The sequence below is a fragment of the Cygnus atratus genome, chromosome 5 (genome assembly GCF_013377495.2).
Source record: "Cygnus atratus isolate AKBS03 ecotype Queensland, Australia chromosome 5, CAtr_DNAZoo_HiC_assembly, whole genome shotgun sequence".
Classification (NCBI taxonomy): domain Eukaryota; kingdom Metazoa; phylum Chordata; class Aves; order Anseriformes; family Anatidae; genus Cygnus; species Cygnus atratus.
Genome location: NC_066366.1, coordinates 27,936,234 through 27,960,656, shown reverse-complemented (window position 1 = coordinate 27,960,656; position 24,423 = coordinate 27,936,234). Strand labels below are relative to the sequence as shown.

General features: G+C 39.4%; 1 protein-coding gene across 13 annotated transcripts in view; it reads right to left on the bottom strand.

Moving 5' to 3' along the window:
- RAD51B (RAD51 paralog B) overlaps positions 1-17,075 on the bottom strand; it is a 379,242-nt gene extending 362,167 nt beyond the window's left edge. For 11 of the 13 annotated variants that reach the window (XR_007708436.1, XM_035540074.2, XM_050711368.1 and 8 more), the window contains exons 1-7: positions 16,946-17,034; positions 15,879-15,972; positions 15,002-15,115; positions 13,243-13,359; positions 7,781-7,917; positions 2,974-3,093; positions 1,731-1,914 (exon numbers count right to left, since the gene is read on the bottom strand). Coding sequence is in view for 12 of the 13 variants with exons in the window: in XM_035540074.2 (XP_035395967.1) it covers positions 1,731-1,914; positions 2,974-3,093; positions 7,781-7,917; positions 13,243-13,359; positions 15,002-15,115; positions 15,879-15,962 (756 nt within the window). In the remaining variant the exon portion in view is untranslated. The other 2 variants (XM_035540069.2, XM_050711367.1) reach the window with 2 other exon arrangements.
- Positions 17,076-24,423: the final 7,348 nt, after the last annotated feature.

Sequence of the window (24,423 nt, the reverse complement as noted above, 5' to 3'; positions counted from 1 at the left end):
TCTTTTTCAAAGTCTCCAAATAAGGCCCCCTATTTGTTGTCCAACTCCATATTTAGTTGCACTAGCCCTGCCATGAAACATATATTTTCAGTGTCCAGTTTATTAATGATCTAAATCACTTTGCAACCTTACTAATGTTTTAATCCCAAGTATGTAGAAGATTACAGATACAAAAGGAAGAACATTTGAAAAAGTTTCCAACACAGTTATTTACAATAAGAACTTCAGATGCTCTCTAACCTCAAAAACCTCAAATAAGTCTGCAATAGCAGACTTATCTCTATGTATGTATCAACACTTGCAGATGCATAACACACAGCTGCTCGATTTTGCACCTTACACATACACAACATTGCCTAGGGATCTCTGCTCGTGGGATCCCCAATCTCTAGCCAAGGCCTTTCTAGAATATTGCACAGATCTTTAAAAATTTTATTTAAAGGTAAGTCACCTCATGGACCAATTCAAAAAGACAGTTGTGGCCAGGAGCACATATTCTTGGCCAAAATTTCAAAAACTCCTTACCGAAGCATTCATAATGAGAAACAAGAACACAAGCAGCACACCAGCCATCACAAATGCCTTAAGCAAACACATTAGCTTTAACATAATGGAAACCTTTAAACATTCAACCTTTGTTTTCTTCTTATGTAGGATGAAATAGAATCATAATTGCATACTACTTAATACTGTCCAACTCTAAAACCTCTGTAAATAGCAGTCTCTGTCTGTAAGCAGAAGAGCAGCCTGAGCTGTCAGAGGCTCCAATCCAGCTCAACTTCACCACTTTAATGAAGACAGAAGGTGAAGAGGGCAGGGGTGTCTAAAGTAGAAGAAAATCAAGAGAACAGTATCTTCCCATAAAACACATCGCCTTTTTCAAAGGATCGCATCATATTTTCCTAACATACAGATGTGTACATTCTTACTCACACAATTCTTTCCTGACTTTTTTTAGACACTACAAACATTACTGGGTACACTAACTAGGACGCTATCTTCTGTACCAGAACTTTAAAGGCATACATGCAGGGTTTAATTTTCCCCATAAAGGATCTTTATAAATTACCTGGCAGAAGGAAATCTATTCCTCTTCAGCTAAGTCAGTTAGTTCAACATCTCTAGCATGTACATTTCAGGTATGATAGTCACCATGACCTCAGAAGCAAGATCTGACCAGTCTGACTGGAGTTCTTGCCACAGTTTCTCTCTTTCACTTGAGTGATTAGTACTGTACTCATACTATGAAATGTTTCCTACAGCTGAGTCTCAATGATATCTTCTGACTTCTGCTTCTGATACCCCATCATTGATCACAACATGAAGGAAACCCCCCATCCATCCACATTCACGGAGCTTACATCTTCTAATGCACTTTTTAATCAGTTTCACTCGGTCCCTGCACTTCTTCTGTTGTATTTTATGGGCAAAACAAAACATGATATTTAAGAAACCTGAACAACAAAGCACTGAAAAACAGCTGGAAAGACAATCCTGTAAAACCTCATTTGAAGTCCAGAATAAATATGAAGAAAAAACACCATAAAAAACAACAAGTGGAACAGTTACTTTTTCCTGTTCTCCAACTGTTTTCCAGATGACACCTGCCTGAATATTTCTGATAAGTTTTTTTTTTACCTGTTTTTTCATCTTCTTGTCATTTTCATTCTTCTTGGATTTTCTTACTTGATTCTGTAAAGCAGAAATTTAAGAAAGGAAGAAGAACTTACTGGTATTGAGAACTCCTCTGCCAAATACTTCAATAGTGATGCTCCTCTAGCCAAAAAGTTACTTCTCTCTGCCAGATTGCCTTGGAGTTGTGTGTCAAACTCCTTTCTGACAACTGAAGCAACAGAGTCAATTATTATGAGTTTAACCTTCTTTGAAATAATTTCTTCTTCCAAAGACTTAATCCTAAAAAAAGCAAAAACCAAGAAGTCACTTATAACACTTATACAATACAACTGTTTTATAATCCTGAAATTGTTTAAATAAAAGGTTTACCTCAATAAGCTGAAAGTCATCCCCTCTTTCTCCCTTATAGTCCACCCCCACTAACACCTGAATGCATTAAAGAGAACTGGAAAGTAATCTCAGGCTCCAACAGGCCACACAACCCAAAGCAGACCCCTCCAGAAGAAAGGTTTGGAAGACTAGTTAGCAACATCGCACTGCGCAAACCCTGAATGGCACAGACAGCAAATTAAGCAGACATTGAGACTGTGCCTTTGCTTACAGTAGCAGCATCCTACTGCCAACATCAAAATCCTTAGTGTCTATATATGCAGGAAGTCAGAGCTCCTTCCATATAGCTCCAAAGATGGTATGCCAAGCCTGTCATATCAATAATACGCTAATAGCTGCTCTTCTCTGATAAAGCTGCAGTAGATAAAAAGTTTTAGAAGAATTCTTCCACTAATTTAAAATATACAAGAAGATCCTGAAATACAACTTCATTCATCTTCATTACAATGTGTGTTCACAAATTAACATAAAGTACAACATATCAATATTGTCAACAACAGCTTCAGGCTGATGACTCTGAATCAATTCTTCCCTCCCACTGCTGGAGGAGTCCCAGTCTTCCCAGAAGCAAAGAGCACTCTGGAGGAGCAATATCTCCTTTCTGTTTCATGACATATATAACTCTTACACTATGGTCTCTCCGCAAACCAAGACAAGACCTGTCACACAAATACTCCCCTTTGAAGGCTTGTAGTGATCAGATTATAGAAAAATTGTCTACCCCAAACCATAAAACATCAAGTAGATTAGTCAAGAACTATGAAATGAAAAAAAGCAATGCCAGTCTTCCTGTAGAAATTCTACTTCGTTGGGAACCATGCTGTTACCAACATAAAAATCTTCAAAGAAATGAATTACTCTTCATAAAACTTTGATATAAAATATTATAGACAATCTAGCTGAATTATGTTTTTGTTTTTTCTCCTTTTAAGTTCTGGGAAAGAATACCTCTTCAGCACACTGTCACAGGTCAGCTCTCGATACAGATGAATGCTACGGGTCATGCAAAACAGCTTTTCATCAGAGTCAAAATAAGTAGGAAATCTGTTTCCTGCTATCTCAACCAACCTATCAAAAAAAAAAAAACAAAAGACATTACAATGAAAAAGGAATAATGTGGGCTAATAACACATCAAATATTCACAGAACAAACAAAGCAAACCTCTGATAAGTAGATACCATGTAATAATGGAAGTCTTTTTCAAAGGAGAAGCACACTTTAGTAGTCAGACTGAAATACTGGAAGTCAGAACATTTAGATTGTATTCCCAGTGATGCTAGCTAGTGCCAATGGTAGGCTTGGGAAAGACATAATATGCCCATACACAAAAAGGCAGCACATCTCCAGCAGAAGGAAACTGGAAAGTTTACAGTACTGAATGTTCTTCAGTTACAGTACTTAAAGTTCTGTCAATTTTGCATAAGATGTTCAAGTCAACTGCTAAGTATTCTCGTATTTTAATTATTTATATCTAAGTATTAATTTCATTTAAACAAATGTACTCTCCAGTCCAAACCATCTCCCCTTCCACATTTACCTTGCATTGAAATCAGAAATCAGTTCCTGTATCAACACAGAAATTCAACAAGATGATAACAAACAGAAGACCCATTACAAGATCCAGCCAACGTGGTAGTCAGACCGCAGAGAACCCCAATTCACCAGCAAACACTTATGCAAGCAGTACGTATATGGCAGGTATACCTGCCAAAGTAAAAATCTTTTCACAGTATCTATCTTTAAAAAGAAGAACAAGGTCATCTGGATTAGAGACTTCTACAGTGAAGCCATTCCCATTGTGCTGGTTACCACTTTGAAAAAAGAGCTTATAAAATCTTAATAAAATGTACTTTCAGAACATAGCAAAAAATATCAGCATTGTGTCACAAAGCAACTGAGACTGCCTGTTCCAGCTGCCAGGCAGCTACAACAGAATCACAGAATGATTCAAGTTGGAAGATACCTTAAAGATCACCCGGTTCCAGCCCCCCTGCCATGGGCAGGAACACCTCCCACTAGATCACGTTGCCCAAAGCCCATCCAGCCTAGCCTTGTGGCCACAACATCCATCCATTCAGATAGCCCAGGTACAACTAACATATGATAAAAATGATGCAATTAAACAGTTTAAATGGCAGCTTCACTGACAGATTTAATGTGTGATTTCATGACTAAATATTTTCCATTACCTTTTTAGTAAATTCATGACCCTTCGAAACCTTGAATAACAATTATTAAGCATACAACTGTTTATTACCATGGTTGGCTACGGATCAAATACTTTTATTTTCAGAAACTATGCTTTAAAAATAAAAAACTCACATCAATGTAAAATTAAACAATTTACTGATGAAAGGTAAACACTTTAAATTGACCTGTATACATAAAATCGAGGACACAAAGGCATACATTTTAGAAATCCTGAATGCCTCGTAATTCTCCTGAAGTCAGTGGAAAGAAGTTCTGTGCCTGTGAACACAAGGCAGTTTTATCTAGGTCCTTAAAAATGAGTCCAATAATTTAATTTTAGAAACTCATAGTTACAATCTGAGCCCTGTACATTTCCCTCTCCCACCCCCGTGGAGATTTTATTTTTGAGAACAGACATGGAAAGTACTTAATTGTCTCTATTTTAAGCATCCATATCCCCCGGCTCATGTGCTTGAGAAGAACGACATCTGGTGGATAATACTTGGACACACAACTTACTGGCTAGCTTGATGCTGTTTATTTGAGCCCCTTTCATTAAAGCCCAGAATGTTAAAAGCCGTTTTAGAAAAACTCTTAAATCATTTTTCTTTAGCTTTAACATTCAAGCATACTGTTGTATTTTCATCTAGCTATTCTGAATAAGCAGTTTCGACGCAATAGCCTCAATCTCATTCATTTGATACATTACTTACTACATCAAAGCTTGTCCTGAGCAACTTCCACGGGCAGGATCTTGTCTTTACATTTGCATAGTTAATTAATAGGCATACATATGACAAAGAAGACTACTACACAAATTGACTTCAAATGACACACCACAATCTTAATAAGATCACAGTATTATTTATACAGTACATGCAGGTTCTGAGTTAAGATCTAAATCCCATTTGTCATAAACCCAAAAACTGCACAGAACATGTTCTCTGCAACCAAGGCAGAGGCCCATAGGGTGGAAATCCCTCACTGTTCTCAGCATTAGTTCACAGAAATGTGCATCTCATGTTTTTCCACAAGCAATAAATATAGCTAGACAGTAAACAGAATGCATTATATTCAGAATTTCTAAACAAGTTTGGTATGTTTTCAGTTAATTGGCTAGCTAGAGTTGAACTGAATTCCTAACAAAACTGACAACAACAATTTTAATTTCAAGAATTAGTATGGCCGTTCCACCTACTTGTCCCAGCATCCACACTCTGAAAATGAATGGTGGACACTGTCTGCACTGTTATAGCTTTTTATTCCACAGCAGAAAAACTATATATATAAATTACAGAAAACAGCAGCATATCTTAGAAAACCAGCCTCAATTCTGGTCACTTTTTTCAGCATTGCTATTAGATTGAGCTAAGCTGTCATGACAGAGAATAAGTAATAGCCTATGAAAGTTTGTGGAGGCAGAAAGCTCCCTGCCCTGAACTAAGACCTTCCAGGCAGAATGACCAGAAAAAAAAAAGTGCCTTTTAGCATGACATAAAACTAGCCAATTTTATACAGTATCTTTCTAGAAACAGCAAGGCATTACAACCAGTACAACAGCTACAACTTAGCGACTCTCAGCCCTAAAAAGCACCAGATATATCAACATTCTTCCTGGTCTTTCTGATGGAGACTTTTGAGTTTTACACAAAAACATTGTCGGATAAATGTCTCCACTGAGTCCTTTAAAATAAGTTTCTGGGAAGTGAATATTTGCCTTCTTACCTGAAGTGTTTAGGACAACCTTCTCCAATAACTGACTGACCTCATGGTCAAAAAGTTTCTCCGTATATAAGCAGCAAACAGCAGCATAAGCAAAGTCCCATGAAACTGTACACACCTCTGCCCAACAAACTGCCAGGAGCCCATTTGCAGCCCCTGGAAACAAGTTAGTGATACACATAAGCACTTGTCCCTCTGGGGTCAGGACGTCACCCCCCAGAACAGACTACAAAGCCCACCCAAACGGCACTGAGCAACCTGCAAAGACCAGGGCATGCTCCTCTATTAAATTGCACCATCAACACACATCCTCAATGCACCATCAACACAAAATTGCAACACATTTGAAGTATAAAATGCAGTTTGCCTACTGAAGTTACACTGAGCCATCATTTGGGACTGAGCAATGTAATTTAATAAATATTTTCATCCTTTGTAATAATGTACTTTTTACTATGTTTCCTTTCATCTTGCTCTATTTTCAACAGCTTCATTTCCACGTCCACCTCTTCTCCTTTTCTTCAGCATTTATTTCTAAGCAGCAAGTCTTAACTCACCCATTAGGTCCCACCCTTTTCTGCTATCTACATTCCAATTACCTGGAATAAAAAATAAGCTGTATACAAGAAGGGGACATCATTTGCTTTTTGCAAAGCCATTGCTTGAAGCTTTTTTCCTTCTCTTTTTCTATTACACTTCCAGTTCAAACTAATTCAAACTTTTGTGAAATTAACTTGACAAAAGTAGGGTTAGAAGCCCTGCCTTCTCATCCACGATAGATTAAATAAAGCATTTAAACATCCATGACATTTATATGATTAAACAACGTAAATATGTGTGTTTAGATACTCCAGATTCAAGCCACAAGCATAACTACTATGTCACTTTAAATCTCTAGATGTCTTTTCTGCCCATTTTTCTACACAAACAAGGATGATATTATTGTACTTCTTGTCATCCTCCTCCAGACCCCCTAATAACTTGAGAACTCACTAATTCTGTAGAGCGGTAACAGAGGAATAGACATCTCAAAAACATCAAATTCCTTTGTGGTTCAGGACAGTTGGTGGCTAAGCAAATTAGTGCTACCTCTAATGAAACACTACAGAATGATGTCAACAGTTAAGCAGTTAACAAGGCAAGAGTGGTAACCTACATGCACATACATCCTTAACTCTCAGACAGATGCAGGATGTGTCTCCTGTCCATTCTGCAATTGGAAAATATGATCGGTACAGAGCTGAGCAGTTTCTGTTGTGTGAGTAAAGCAGGAGATGTTAGAAAAACCATAAATATTAGAGAGGGAAGGGAATATTGTACTGCATGGCTTGCTATGCATGTAGGGGAGAAGTGAACTTACTGCAGAAGGAAATGAGAAGTACAGAGGAAGGGCAGGAGGCCCCACGCAGCAGAAGTAGGACAGAAATCTGAAGGAAAACAGCCTGTGTTAGTCCTACTGTTCACTGAAAAACCTCCATGTTCCTTGCACACAAAATGCTGCGCCTTTACATCCTCAAAGCCTTCTTGCTTACTTCACAAACTAAACTGCAAAGAAAAATTTCAATATACGTTATGACCATTTTTAAATTAGAGAGTGTTATCCATCTTGCTATATCACAACTGGAACACGCAACATCATGCAAACTAGGAAGGTGAGCAAACCATTCAATTCGGTGAATTTCGTCATCGGGAAATAACTGCATATAACAGATGAATACTTAATAGCTGCCATAGGTATTTGTGTTATAATTGCTTGATTATTGCTCAGAAAATAATTGAAGGCTCCAAGATAAAAGGCAGCACAGAAGTTGAAAGTGTGAATGTCAGAATTTTGCATCTTACCTTTCAGCACTGAATGCAGACTCTGTGTCAATGTATACCACAGCCCCGTCCAGCCCTCCCATGCTTACAGGTAGTGTAGCCAGCACACTCATCAGAATACAAAACTGAGTTTTGCCACAACCTGGTGGGCTTGTTATCTATAACAAAAAAAAAGATTAGTAACATGAGCAAGAGATTTCACACTCGTTTCACACTAATTCTACTTTTAACTGAGGCCCGTCAGCCAGAATGCCTCAACTTCTGCTCCTCTAGTTACCAAAGCAGACAGCCACAAAAAGATAGAATACGAAGCCCACAAAGAGCAACCTGCAGTTACTTTTGGATCTGTGCCTTGCAGTCTAACTCATCACCACTGAAGAATAAATAGTTGTTCTTCAGATGCAGCATTATGCTTATACTTTCTTTTCTATCTTCCTCTTTCTACTTTGCTGCGTCTCATATTTGAGGTCCCCTTTTCTTCCCCTCCTCTTACTCCCCAACAGAGCCACAGCCAGTTACCCTCCATCTCCTCCTCTGTGCTACCTTCTAAAATAGAGCAGAATTAAAAAATTCCCTGTTGACATTCACATGACATCAAGCGACCTTTAAAGCTGCAAATGAAGTCAAAAGCTATTGAGTTCACAGATGTAAGTCATTGCTCAGGAATTATCATTACCTCGGTTACAATCAGGTCTCACCTGGAAATCACAAGGATGATAGCTTAAATCCTGTGAAGTCCGAATGTGCAATATGAACCACATGTATACAGCAGACAGACTTTATCCTCCCCAGAGACTACCCTCATGCTACAATGTAATAGGAAGTAAGTTTTAGCTTGGCATACTATATGAAATTTACTTTCTAAGCAGCATGTGTTTCATCAGTGGTGTTAATTGCCTATCACCATATTTTAACATGAACACCATTTACTGATTCAGATCAGCACACCAATTTTAAGCTTTCACCTGTGCTTACTAAAAGCTTACTGCAGTTAAGCAGTATTCAAAAAGAACATACTCAACTTGTGTGAAATGCTTCCAGTATGATTTTGATCCAAGACCAAAACCACAAGGATCAAGAGAACACATTGCTTGATGAGATCCCCAGTTTCTGAGAGCAAGACTTTTTTGTACTAGAGACGGCACTAGGCTGTTCTTTATCCACAGCAGATTTTGGAGATGGCAAATGAATCCCAGGCCCTGTGTTCAGATAATCATGTGTTCATTAGTACTACAAAGGTTTTAAATAGAGTATCAAACTGCCACTGCTTCTGGGAAGGCAGATGATGATGTTTTTAATAATAAGATAGCTGAAAAAAACAGCTAATAGAAAGTTGAAGTGAATTTAGGCACTAAAAACGGAGACTGTTCTCATTCCAACCCCAGTAGGGACTAAATAATAACGCAACATAAACATAAACCTGTCCAGGGAAATTAAACTACAAAATCAAGCATACCCCCTTCAAAATACATAGCACTGCCATAACAACATTTGTTTGTTCTGTTTGGGGTTTTTTTTTGGAGGTTGTGTTTTAGTTTAAAAAAGAAACATTCTTACAACTTACACAGATAAAATCAAATTGATTTTTGAGCCAAAGTGCACAACGGTTTTTAACTGCAAACACTGTTGCACCTCAATATACAATAACATTGCTATGGTTGCACTTCAGACAGCAGCAGCATGACGTGGAACAAGAAATTTACAGGGAAATACTGAGGGACTGCATTAGCTACTGTCATGTTCTTTAGTTAAAATCTCTGTAATCACTTATGTCTTTAAACAAGGCCTGAAAACCAAGTCTGATCAGTCAATCCACTTCAAGCTTCCACACAAGGAAAACATTAGATGACTTAAACGATTAGAAGCACACACTATGTTTAGTGATTACAGATCAGGAATTAGTCGTATTTATGCAATTATCCATCCTCCATCCATCATACTTAAGTAACAGAATGCTGTACCAACAATAGCTGCCACATTTTAACATAAACCCAAAGCATATATAAAATTTGAAGAAACAATACACATTTCTTACATTGTAATAGCCAAGGAGTCTCACCAGCTGCTTCTAATTAAAATTAGAAATGAATGAGAGAAGGGCATCAATCCAGTTGCTAAATTAAAATATTTGGACAACTGTGAGGAGAGCTCATAAAAACGTTTGTAGTTTGAGCCCTGCCTGGGAGGTGCCTTGGAATTTATTCAACATTGATTTCAATGGTTGATGCAGGAGTAAATTCAGCAGAGATGCTGTAAACGTGTCTGAGAATTTATGCATCGTATCAGAGAAAGGCAGGGAATGTTGCTGTATTAGCTAGTGTAAGAAAGCAATTCAGTGGAGGAAGAGAGAATTTCCCTTCCCCAAAACAACAATTTATCTTTTATCAGCATTCCTTTAAAGGGCATTTACATGGAATTTAAAATAATCCACAACAAACAATTTTAGCAAACTATCGCATTTTATTACGGTTACCACTTTTTCAGTAAATGTTTTGATCAATACAATCTTAGTTAAAAAAAAAAAAACTTAAGTGCCTGTAATGCAATTTGAAATGAATGTCTGCAAAAAGCTTGCTCAGTTTGCTTTACACTGAATTTGCTTTGAAAATCAAAAGTCCACCAGACAGAAATGTGAAGACTACAACAGTTTTTAATTTACCTCTGTCTAGTAAAATATACTTTTATTTTTCAATAAGCTATATGTTATTTTCTCTGGCTCTTCTGTCGGGTTTGGATCAAGTCACAAGGAGCTAATTCTTCGTCAGCTACCCAGGGATTAAACTCTTCAATATTCACAAAATCATTACTTTAATTTTTCCTCAGAGGAGTTGGCCAAAAGTTCTGACATCTGACCACAAAGTTTCAGTTACGATTTAATTTCCAACTTAAAGCCTAATAGCGGTTTGGGGAAAAATGGTCCGAGACAGTGAAAGGCAAATCAAATCCCTCTGGCACTCAAAAAGCAAGCGGCTTTGGCTGTAGAAGATACCAGCAGAACTCGACCCTGTGGCTCATGCATTCAAATTCCAAGTTTCCAACCACCCTCACTGCTGGGTAAAGTAACAGGAAGATGACAATTTAGCCCCACCAGTCAGGAAGTGTTACACACAACACACTTTTCAAGAGAACTTCTCTCAGACTTGGAACATCTGCCTATTAACAAAACTACCAAAGAGCAATCTGCTGGTCAGCTACGCTCCAGTAAGTTACAAAAGAGAAAATTAGAACAACTAAGCTCCAAAATCACTTGAATCTAAACAGAATATAACCTGAAAAGCATTCACAAGCTACTGTACAGCATCGAAACAGCAGCAGACACTTGATAGCATTCTACTAAAACATCATCTAACGATCACAAAGAACGCTTGCTGCCAACTTTGAGACTACTTCAGATCTCACGACTTTTGCAAAAATGCCTTTAATAAAGCCTGATTCTGGAGTGACATTAAGTGAGAAAGCGTTCTGCAGAGTCATTTGTTCCTTGCCTTTGTTTGCTTGTAATACATTCCCTAATCACTTCACAGATTTGGCACCAGAAAATAAAATAAAATGCAATTTATTTATTTATTAAGACATTGTTCCTAAATTCATCTTCTACTTTCTGACGTCCACCTAGGTCTATAAAATATTTCTGATTGACAATACTGATGCATATTCCTGTTTAAACTGCTGTGACACTGCAACCATGACCAAGCTACTCATGGAAAGACTTAGTGCTTGCAGTTCTGGTCTGATTCACGAGATACCTTGTAAAGACTTCGATATTTTGATCACTTAGTGAGATCATATATTCTAGATAACTCGATTAGGAAGGTCTCTGCGTTTTTAACAAAAACATGTTAGAATACAAAAAATCTAACATACGAAAGTTTTTCTCAGAACAAAAGATTTAAAGTGCAAAGGCTATCCTAACACAGTAGGTTTCTTACAGTAAATTGGCAATGAAGCTAAACCTAAATATGAAGAAAATATGAATTCTGACACATCAATGTAAATTCGTGGACACAATTTTAAACGTTTTTATGAAGACTTGAATGACGTATAGTCCTGTGCAGCATATACAAAAATAAATACTCAGAACATTTAAAAAGTAATATCCCCTTGTTACATAAAAGCTTAGATTTCCCACTGGAGCAGGAACTGTTACAGTTTAAACCCAGTGCTGCTTGAATTCCAATATGTTTGAAGTCTCTATTAGATTCATAAGCAATTTCTATCTGAGATTAAAACCTATTGACTACAAGCTATTTTGACTACAGGCCATGGGAAAAAATATATATATTTTCCTCATTATAACATTTTGCTCACTTCTCACTTCTACTCCTCTACCGTGGCAATTTGCAAGTTGAAATTTGACAAAGAAAAACATTTGGTAAGGATTATTAAAGTGTCTGAGGATAAAATGGTTTCAATCTGTCTGAATTCAGAGCATGAGACACATACAATATGAATTTTCCACTCATTTCAAGTGCACAGATTAGTTCAGAACTTTACTGTAAGAAGGCAAGTATGGCCACATTGCATAAAAACAATGCCCATCTAGCTCTGGATTCTTTCTCTAACAAGGGCCTAAACCAGATGGCTATGAAATAACTTAAGAAGAGGGCATACACATTGATACTCCCTCCAACGCACACATTTCTCAATCTCCATTTGTGGCTCAGAGACTTCCTAAGCCATAGATTGTGCCTTTCTAGTTTTATAATACTCAGTGACTCCTATAAGCATCTATACAAATCCTGTCTTTCCAGACAACAGAAGCTGCACAACTTATTATCACTTTCTGCAAGGCAAAAGAGATTTAAAGTACAAGAAGATGTAGCGCTCCCTTATTCTGAAAGGAAAACTCCAAGCAAAAAAAAAAGTTGTATTGCATTCAAAGGCCAGAGAGTGACTGTTAATAGCTATACATATGCTATTTGTAGTATTATAATGTGTGTACATATAATGCAAGCCTTAATTGCAGCGTCTTTTCAGAAAATAATGCATTACTTATTTGTTGTAAAGATTAGTTACACTTTTATATAAAACTCTGTAATTTTCATGCCTATACACTTCATACTTCTGCCCTAGTTACTCAGCATGCCTTCCTGAAAACCCATGACTTGCTAAAGTCAGAGTGAGTAGTTATTAAAATCAAGACCAACTCCCGATCCAGCACCTTGTGCTCTGACCACTAAACCACACTCCACCTTTCTCCGTAAAATCCATGCAACAATCTCCTCTTTTTTTCTGGGCAAATTTTCAGTCATTTTTTATACTGAAATAGGTCACCAAATCTACTTTTTGTTGTTGTTGTTTTCTTACTTAACAGGCTGCAGAAATATACCAAAGTGTAGCCTTTATCAATTAAAAAGCCCACACTTCTAAACCAAATTTTTGGTTGATTGTGTGTTTAATGAACCTGACACAAGGTGGTCAAGCCTGTAAGACTTCTAGGTGTGGTGTGCAACTACAGTAAAATACATTGAAAAAAATATTACCTCTGTGAGGGATCCACAGGGCACACCACCATGCAAGACTTTATCCAAACTATGCAGTGTGGTGGATAAAAAGGCTGAAGAGGGATTGACAGACCTCCTTACTTTCATTTCATAAGCCTACAACAGGAGAAAAAAAAAAACACACAAGATTGAAAAGTGCTTTTATTGTTGAAATAGGAAACTTGTCACATTTGCTTTCATTAACCTAGACTGACTTAACACTTGCCAATAAGTAAACAATTCCCACCTTCAGTTATAGTCCCCTCTTTTCTCATCACCCTTCCTTGCATTTACATCCCATTTATAGCTCATAGAATAAATTTCAAAGTTCACTGTGTCTCTCTCACCACAATATTAAATCAGGTTTTTATAATGACGTTTCAGAAGTTTTCTCTGTTCCCATTCAACGAGGCTTGCTTTCTACCCATAAAACTCCAGCTTTTACAAATAAGGAAATACTGTGTTATTAGTGACCAAATGCAGAATAATCACAGTGAAACCTAAAACCAAGAATTCCCTGGCCAAAATTCATTACCAGTTTGAAACTACCTGGGTTCAAGGAAAGGTTTGCTAAAGATTTCCAAGTCTTTGAACAAGTCTTGGCTTATCCTTTCCAGTTTTGAGAGGAAGACAAGTCAAGAAGACAGGTACAGAACTGAGAAGAGTTGGATTCCTAATTCCTCTGCTAACTAGAACTGGTCCAAGATCAGAACTTAGTTCATACGAATTATTTTCATTTGGGAGACTGAATCAAATCCAAAGAAGAAATAAGAAAATGGAAGTGCTGATCTGGAAGCTCCATAAGACGCTTCTGAAAGAAACAAGTCCTCCTTGCACCTTGCAGAACTCTGCTAAAACTAACACATTCCTCAATCGCTGAACATCAGACATTTGATTTTAAAAGGAACAATCCAAGATGTAAAAGTTGTTGCTCCAGTTGCAATTAAGAGTTCCCAGAGGTTTCAGGCTCCTGGCCCAACAAGAGACTCTTGAAGCCCTGGCATGGCATACTGCTATAACCTAGCATGACTAACTGCTTGAGAAAACCTGATTTCTCTAACCTTGAGAGAAACACGGGCATCAGATTTACCCCATAAATTAAAGGAGTTTTTCTATATTTCTTAGCCTATTCTAAAGTTCTGTTACCAGGGCTTCCAGTGTCTTATTTGGACAGTATTTTCCCTTTATTTATAATTCCTTTTACCTATTTTTTTTTTAGGGCAAAGACCTTGTCATACCTTGCTACATCAATCATGATGTTACCTCGGTCACTCCGACCTGAAGTCCATTTGAAATCCAGCATTTGCAAAGATTCAATTCACACTCATTAAAAACAGCTAACATCTCTATTTCTTGAAGTGCAGTGCTGTATTGTATGCACTTACTTATTTGGTCATCTATCATGTCTTAACAGTTCTTGACAATTGCCATCTGATAAATTTCAGTGTCTGCCAAGCTTCTCAGCAAAGATTTATTTTAATCTAAAAATTTGACTGAATAGCGATATGTAAGTGACAGGCAAAGGCAAGTGCTAGAAATCTACTTAACGCTTCCATCTATCTTCAATTTATTGATGATTATTAACAGTTATCTGTATCAAACTAAAGTCCTCCACAGATTTAAATATTAAAGTATTACCTCGTGCAGTCAAACAGACTTCACAAACCGAGATCACCCCATTCCCAGATACAAAGGTATGTGACATCGTTTAGCTTTTTCCCCAGGCGAAGAATTAAAAATAGAATCAACACAAACTTACTGTCTGCATTTTGGGAGCACAAGCGAGGCTGACTTGACAAAGAAGTTTTTGCACATTTCTGTAGCTCTGTCCTGTCACCTTCATTAGCTCCAAGAGCGAAAGACACAAAAAGTCCTGAAAGAAGATAAAACAGTTCAGAGACTTTAACGCCCAGATTGAGGCTAGGAACTACACTGATACAATTTATACACTACTAGAATAAATTTCAAACGCCAGACTTGCCACTTGTGCTGTGTTATGCAGTATTTTGCTACACCTCTCCTACTTTTTTCTGATGCCAGTCAGGCTACACCAAAAGAAACTGTATTCATATTTTAAAGCACACAGCATCAGGGATTAAAAATTCAAGAGCTGTGCAATGAAGTTGCAACATAACACTTTTCTGCCCACAGAAGTCTTCACTACCTGAAAAACATTCAGATTACATTGCATTTTCTAGATAGCAGTCCTAGGGCTAGATTCTGTATTTAACATGAACACTACTGAAATGTATAAGGCCTCCTTGCTCTCTTTAGACAAACATTCGTGACAACTTCAGAATTTATCGGTGAATCAACCCAAAACTGATAGCTTAATTTTACAATGTATTCACATACACTAGGTAACATAGCATGCGTTTTTTTGTGGAGAGCTCATAAATGTATGTCTTACTCCATTCAAGTAGTAGCTGCACACCTCTGCTAAAATAAAGCACCTCCTGTTGTTTTAAAAGATAGTACATACCAGATTAAACATCTTAGCCATTTACCATTTTAGTGCTACATTTTTACAAGGCAGCAGCTAGATGGAGACTGAAATACCCATAGAAAGTAAAGCTCCATGTTAAATAAATGTAAAATAAATAAATAAATCCCAAACCATAAAACAACCCTTTCACCTGACAGGTAGTGATCTGATAGCGACTCAGCCTTTCACACAGCTCTTCAGACAGCTTTGCTCTTCTCAATTTCTTTGCAGCCATACTCCCCAGTCTGCAGGGTAAAACAACCAAGTTTTTGAAAACTGCTTGGAATGTGACAATGCAGATAATTACGCCCTCCCCTTGCTAAAGAATAGGAAGGAAGGTGTGTATAAATATAGGAAGCCTATGCCACATTATATTACTGCTCAGAAAATAGCTGTGTTAAATTACATCTCCTCATATTTGACTGTGTATGAGGCCATGCCAATACGAACAGAAGAATCAGCAATGCCTATATGATATTGGTTTCTGGGAGAGAAGCAAGCTGGAAATCACTCAGCGATGAGCCTCAGGGTAGCAACAGGAGCTCCTTGTGCTATTTTGCATTGAGAAGAAATAAGGTTCTCTCTGAATGGCTTAACACGAGTTGTGTGGTAACAGCAGTGAGCATTTAGACCTGGAACATCAACTGCTGAAGCACAACGCTCCGTTCTGGTGAGAGAGCGAGCGCTCGTCACAGGCGCTGAAAGAGCAGGGATGCAAAAAGGAGACACCAGAAAGACCAAAGCTCTGGAAACACACGGTAGCGTGCAAGATTCAAATTATTCAAAGCACCTGATAACCTTCTAGGTAAGCTTATAAAAAGCACACTGATAAAAAGAGAGCTCTTTGATTTAACCAATAACATGACAGAAAACAGAGGCCAAAGCTAAGGATATGAAGATCAAAACTACAATGTAAATATTATTTTGTTCTACACATGACAAAAAAAAGAAACAGTACTGGAAGAAAGCTACGAGCACTTTGGCTTACTAAGTTTTATTTATTGCTTTGAGATTCCCGCTTAAAGAGCCTCCGAGTAGCTCAGAAAAGCCTTAAAACTAACGCATGCAGCAGATAAGATTATCTCTACCAACCCTTCCTGCCTTAACCCACAGTTATTTGCATTTATCCCTATTTTTGTGCCCTTCCCCACCATTCACCGCCCCGCCACAGCGCCCAGAGCCCAGCCCCGGCCGTGCCCCCCACCCCCCCCGCCTCACCCGGCCCCACTTTTTCAAAGCGCCCCCGCCGCCGCCGCCGCGCTGAGGCGCAGCCCCCGGGCAAGGCGCCCGCCCGCCATTGGCTCCGCTCCCGCCAATCGCCCGCACCCGTGAAGGCAGGCGGCGCGCGGGGCGTGCCGGGAGTTGTAGTTCTTGGGGGCGGGCGGGAACCGACAGGGCGGTCGGGATGGCGGCGCCGCGCTGTGGGAGGGCACAATCATGTCCCGGCCGCCTGGTCCTTATTCTCCTCGCTTTAAAAACTGGCCTATCAGTTATTACAGTAGAACTTCTTCCATGTTTTAACTAGGAATTCCTACAGTCTGCATATAAAGCAGCTACAAAACTTGAGAATCTTCAGCAAGAAGGGTGCTACACACATGCTGATTGGTTAATAAACAAATAAACTTCTCTGTAAGAAGTGCCTGCTGACTTTGAAGGAGCTATTTTTCTGTAATGTGAATGTAAAAGGGAGAATTAGTCATCAAACATGAGACTTATATGATTTCACTAATGTCCGTAGGGTGAGCTTTCCAACTCACTCTGGTTTATGCTAGAAAGCATGGAAGTTTGTATTTTAGATACACTGTCTGTGTACGTAATCTTACGTTGTAGAACATAACGTAACTGAATAAAAAAAATGGACTAATACTATCTGGGACATTTACTGAAGTCCTGTGCACTAAGAACCGCATGTCTGTTTTTTTGTCTGTATTAATAAGCATCTGTTACAGTGAAGCTTCAAAATAATACTTCAGCTATTTTTCCAAAGTAGCAAGTGTAAAAAAACATAGCAAGAAATAGTGCATAACAAGAAGGCGATTGTCGTGAAATGCCCAACAACCACAGCATCGAAAAGATTCGCTAGAATCAGTGGTTTGCTCATACCCTGAAAGGTGCTTAACTGCCCAAAGTCCAGGGGGGTTAAGAAGCTGCACAGAGAGTAAGCAGCACATACAAAAGCTACTCAGGGTTTAGTGAACAGCTAGCTGAACTGGGAGGGGAGAGGAGATAAGATGGAGAAAGAGCTCCTCCTGGTGGAGATTGCCTTTAGAAGTTGACTGGAAAAATGGAAGTCACGATTGAGAAAAGTTGGCTAAAGGGAAAGGATGGCTGTTGCTGTGCATTGGTTTCAGTGGAAAGAGGAGGGCATGATTATAGGAATTCTATTGCCATTCCATTCGTCTGTTATGGAATTCTATTTACTGCTTGTTAAAAAAAAAAAAAAAAAAAAGCAGGAGCCCCAACTTTGATACCAGAGGTTGTGGAAGAAGTAATATTGCCTTGATGACGTTTTTTTCTCCCACAAATGGAGCAGGTCTTCCCCTTTACCTCCAGACTGACAGCCTTCCTTCCCATCTTCCACAAAAACAGAGTACCTGTATTAAACCAGAGAATTGTTTGGGGACATTGAGCAAGGCAAACAAATCTTATCAGCCAGCTTGTTTAGATTTGTAAGCAAAACTAAGACACCCTGTCGTCTCTCCTTCAAGTTCTTTGCATCACAACTCTCAGTGGAGTCACAGCTGTTCCCCTCTTGACTTCTCATATAAACATTTAAATCTACTGGAAATTAATCATGCATCATCTTCTCCACGTGACTTGAAAAAGTCAGTATTGTATATCCAGAGAAGTGGTCTTATACACCAGTTTACTATCAAAGTCCTCAAGCAGCAACACAGTAGGCAGCTTCACAGCTCCCATATGTTTGAGCAGGACATTGGTCCCTGGGGAATCGGGACACTCTGCAAACAGAGTGCAAACACCACTGCTTCGTGACCTTGGCCAAGTTCTGTAATGATAGGGTATCTGTTTTCCTTCTCATTTTTGGTTTTACGTATTTAGACTGTAAACACAGTAAGCAGTGAAAGAAACCGACAGAATTATGTGCCCAGCGTAGCACAGCAGGGCTCTGCTCTAGTCTAAGCCTTTAGCTGCCCCTGGAACTCATAATAAGGGATTAATAAAGCTGAGAAATGATTACTTTATAAGACTGAGACTCACCACATTAATTTAAGACAGTCCTTTAAGCTGGCAACACTGGAGCAAGACTGTTACAGAAAGATGAAGCATAACAGCAACAACAAATGAAGTCTCATAGAACCAGAGTGCTCTAACATCAAACACACCAATTACAATAAAAATGGGAATAGTGATTAGCTTGCTAATGAGCAAACCAAAAGGAGCAAAACCTGATTTGAAGGGTGCAGGAGGAAATCCTTATCAGTTCATATCCAAGTAAATACTCAGCTGTTAAGTAATTCTGCAAGGCTCCAGAATCCAAATGATAATGGCAAAATATTTCCTTCCTGGAAAAAGAATCCACAAAAAAAATAACAATAAATAAACAAAATAAAATCTTCCTGTAACCCAAGACAGACTTCTGCGAGTAACTTCAGACAACAGTTTGGCATTCTGGAACATTTCAGATCATTAATTTCTAAAACGGCATCAGCCTGCTGATATTGACTTCATTCTGCAGTTTCATTACTGTTTTCCAACTATCAATTATTGCTTTAAAATTAGCAGTGTTCCCCTACCTCTGTGAAAGGAAAACATCTTACGAGAGTACACTGGATGAGAACACAGCAACAACTCTGACTCACAGCAGTAATTCATAGAGTAGTTTTCCACCTTATGCTTGCTGACTAGTGTCTAATTAGCCTAACATATTCTTATTCCTTGGTAATATCTACTTGATGCCTAACACATTCTTAAAAGCAACCCATGTGCTCCTGAGACTGGAAAGTGATTATAGCCCAGCTCATGCTTTCCTGGCACTCAAATCCCAAGAGGCTGCTCAATAACAGCATACAAAGGAACCACCGATGAAGTATTCTACCCATTACTACCTCCCCAAAGGAGATGGACATTTACTTCCAACTCTTTGATGTTTCCTTCATCTCAAAAAGGGAATTGGAAGGATCTCACAAGGAAGCCCTGGTTAAAAATACTTTATTTTCCATATGTACTTTAGTAGAGCTTTAGAAAAGACACCTCAGTTGAGACTCCCAGATGCATTTGCTGTAGGGATGGGGCAGAGGGGAAGGAAAACATCCTTCGATTGTTCCTACAAACTGCTCAACTTAATTGTTATCACTGGCTATAATAAACAGACCAAGACCAGACCTGTGAAAAATTAGCCCATCTTCTCATTCTGGTTAATTCTCCCTCCCCCTTTGCTCTGAACAGTCTGTGGACCAGATAAGTGCCTCTCCCCAGGCAATTAACCTTTTTCCTCCTGCTCAGGAAGGATTAAAACCAATTACAATGAATCCTCCTCAGGTATTAGTGAGGACCTGTCTGACCACACACATTTACACCCATGCAAAAGAAGCTTATCTCTCAGGACAGTCAGAAGGTGTCTCTCCATTTCCTACCTCTCCGGTCATGCTGCTGTGAGAAAGGATTCAGTTACCCACCGTCCCCAAAACCATTTCAGAAATGTTCAGCACCAATGTAGAGTCTTTGAAAGAGAGCATCTGTACCTCCTACCCTTTTTACAGAACAGCAGAATAGCCACCTTCGCTATCACAGGCAGAAGCACAGACCCACCTGCACATTACAGCTTTGAAAAATTCAGATGCATTTGCTTTCTGCCCAAATGACAGCAAGCAAAATGAGAGACCTTGGGGATTATTCCACTTTTAGATTGTACTCATCTAACCAGATCGCCCTCCAAGATCAGCTTCCTACTTCATTTAGCTTTTTCTGGTTAAAGGGACAGCAGGAGTCATTCAAGTCTTTGGGCTTTTTACATTTCCCTGTTAAATTTCTGTTAAATGAGAAGGCTGTGAACCAGCAAAGCAGCAGCATAACAATCCATGGGGAGTTGTTGTCATCTTTACCAGTACATGCTAAACCCAATTTACTCTCCATGAAGCAAATCCAACTTCATCCTGCCTTTCACCTGTGCCCTACCAGCAACCCTTTTTTACTGTCTTGCCTTGAGGTTCTGTGTACTGAGGTGCTAAGCTTGTCCCTATAGCAATGTTGCATTTAGCAGGCCTTGCCACTCTCACCACACATCTCCTGGGTTGCTGAGGTAGACGAAGGAATGGCAAATTTTGCATCAGCAGGCCTTTAGGTGCATTGCACAAAGAAGACAGTATCTGACTGAGAAAATCCTCAGGTCTCTACTGCAGCTTTTTCCTGCTAAAAGCATGGAAAAACTGGAATGTATCCTGTTACTCAGAAACCTGAGCTACATTTAGGCTTATGTCCTGTGAAGCAGATTTGTTTCGCAGTGACCAGCTATGGAGCCAAATTCAGTAGTTCAGTGGTTCCCCTTTGATCAGCCCAATTCTCCGGGGATGCACGCATCCAGCAAGTAGTGCTGTGATCCTTCACAGCAGCCAGCCTCCACTGAGAAGCAGCAATTACAGTATAAAGATCCAAGCACTTCACAGGGATCAGTAGAAAAAGAGCACTGTGCACCTCTTGTAACCACACACCGAATCAGACAGCAGTGAAATGAGTACCTGCGGTGCCTGGTTTTAGTGGCTCCATTAGGACATCTGTTCCTTTCAGGTACAGCCCTCACTCCCTCCACAGAGAGCTGTGCTGAAGAAAAAAAGACAACGGGAGCAGGTGGACACGACAGAGAGAGGAGCTTTTTTGCATGGACAACATCAGCAGAGAAGAGCAGATCCCAGACACTCATCTCTGTGCAGCTGCCAGAAATGGTGGTGCCCTTGAAAAAAAGACAGAATTGTTCAAGCACGATGTCAAAAACAAACCCTGATGTGAATATTTTTGTTCAGCTCACTGCCCAAGGAGCATATCCAAATCAGCAATTGTAGTGAAAGTTTTTTGGAAAAGGTTTGTGATGTTACAGATTAATCACTCTGATAACCCAGCAGCTGAACTGAGCCCAGTAGCTCTTATTTCAAACAACAAACACAAACCAGCAAGCAAACAAAGCCTGGAACATTTAATTCCATGAATCGTTTCAGTCGGGGGCCTTTGGCTCTTGCATGCTTTTCATTCTAGTCCTTTTTAAAACCATGAATGAGAGCCCTATTGCTGGGATTACAAACGTAACTGCTCCAAACAGAGTCCTGACTTTCCCGTCCTCCCCAGATGTTGCTGAACTGCTTCCAAAGGTGGCTGGAAGAGAAGAAATCACCAAACCTGGGCAGAAAAAGCCGAAGAAAGTCTCCACTCCCAGAGTCTTTGTGCCTTAGTGTTCTCCCCAGCCCTGAAGGAATGAGACATCTTCATGCCTTGAGACTGAATGTTATTCTGACACGCTACCTACGAGGAACTTGGCAGACTCCAGCAAGATCAAAACAGGGACCTGATGTCCTGTGTCTCATCAGCGTTCAGGAACAGATGCAAGAGATCTCTTAAAGGATAATTATAGAAGAATTTACCCACAGAGGAAAGAAGACATTCAATTAATTCTGTGGTGATTATTTTTTACCTTGAAGCATGGCAGTTCTTATCTGTTTTTCTGGGATGAGCACACAGCAATAATATATTCGAGTATCACCCCAGGACTCCTCTAACCACAAACTCAATTACAATAGAGAGCATCCAGGCAAGCAGGTCTGCTGCTCACTGCTTGGGCATGATGCCATAGCTATGATCACATTATCCTCACCCTACATTGACTACCCACGACAGATTGATTTTACAGTGTCACAGCTATTTTTTAAATCACTGCAGCATATTATATTAAATGAACAATGCAGCACATTGAGCATATACTTAATTGGAGTAAAATAGGACATTTGTACAGCAAGAAGCTGAAGGCAAGATTAGCTGTTTTGCTGAACCAGGGTCCTATTAATTGTCAGATAATTCAACTACTGTTTCAGATGGTCTTTAGAACATAGATTTATACATCTGCAGGAAGCTTCTCAGTCAGTCCAATCTGTTCCAGCCTTTCAAGGCATATTTTTCCCAAACCTTAGGAGTTTTCACACCAAAGAGGAAAAAAATCATGAAATGAGAATACTCCCGACCTTGCAAAATAAAGTGCACCATAAGAAAAGGTGCCTCTGAGATGACAGAAGATGGAGCCATCCTGCATTCATTATAGCTGCACTCTCATGGCATCAGCAGGGACAGGTGTATCCTGGGCTGTGTGATTCAGCAGCCTTATGGCACCAAAGGTTTAATTCTAATGGCTTTCATTCAGCTTGCACCAGGAGCTGCCTGTATCCATCACCTCTCAGCAGGGACTTGCTGACTCAGATACCAAGGCCAAATGATTTTTAAAAGTCTCTGATTTGAGCTGGCTTAATTTTAAGGCTTCCAACTTGAAATACTTCCAGCCCCGGGGTGCACAGCTGTCATGCTTTCAACTGGAGCCATCTCAAAATCAGGACGGAGATGTCCCAGGCAGGTAAAACTTGAGTCATTCTAAATCTGTGGTCACTTTTCAAATAGCTGGGCTTGAATGATAAGCTCAGGAATGTACACAAGTCTTCAGGGCTGGGAAATGGGCAGATGAGCATGAGACTTGTTTGTCTTAATCCGTAATATAGTCTTTAAAATAAATACTCTTTAAATATATCACCCTACTTCCCATTTAAGTTGGTAAGGATCCAGAATAAGGTCAGTGGAGTGAATATGGGTACACAAGGAGAAAGTAAGACTAAGAACAGAATCAGGCTTTTGAGTATAAAAAATATGAACCGTGGTGTTTTTACTGTTTCTTTCTCCCTGCTGTTAATCTAACAGGGAAAAAAAAAAGAAACAAGGAGGATGAATGAACGTCAGATGTGAAGAAAAATCTTTGGGCTTTCCATTTCCTATTATAAGGCAGGACTAGAATAGTAAAAAAAGCAGCAGAGGTCAGGAATGAGATACAGCAAAGAAAAGCAGTGTGCAGACTCTTTTTTTCCGGAGATAATGGACTCAATCTGCTGTGTATGAAAAGAGACTCTTGGAGAAAAAGGCCAGAAATAGCAGAAGGTTTTACAGGGCAAGGGAGGGGTAGTGTTATTGTACTCGATCTATGTATGGTTCATTCTGAGGTTTTGTAGCTCTGTTTCTGAGAGCTTGGCATCTGCCACCCCACATCACCATCTCTTACCTAACCCACGGAGTGAGCACACATGCCCTGCTCTGCAGCCAGGCAGGAGGCAGAAGAGGAACAGTCCTGGAGCCACCCCAGAAGCCAAGGCCTCTGTCTCCATCCCAGCATGCCCGAGGAGGGCAGATGTTTGGTTTCTGTCAGATTAAGCTTTTGGCTGGAGATTAGGCTTTGCTGTGGGTTAACTGCTGATCTTAACTGGATAGCTTTCCTATGGATCTGCCAAAAATGCCTAGAGTAGCACATAGGCTCTTTTCCTGCAATCTGTCAAAAATCTAAGTCAACAGATAACATCAAAACTACATATATTAAAATAAATGGAAAAAATAGCTTGTGATGGGCATGAATTCCTTCCCTCTCTTCCCCATTACAAGCTTCACTTGCTTATCAGCGCCTCTGATCCTCCTTCTGCCTGTTCAGAACAGCAAGAAAAAGG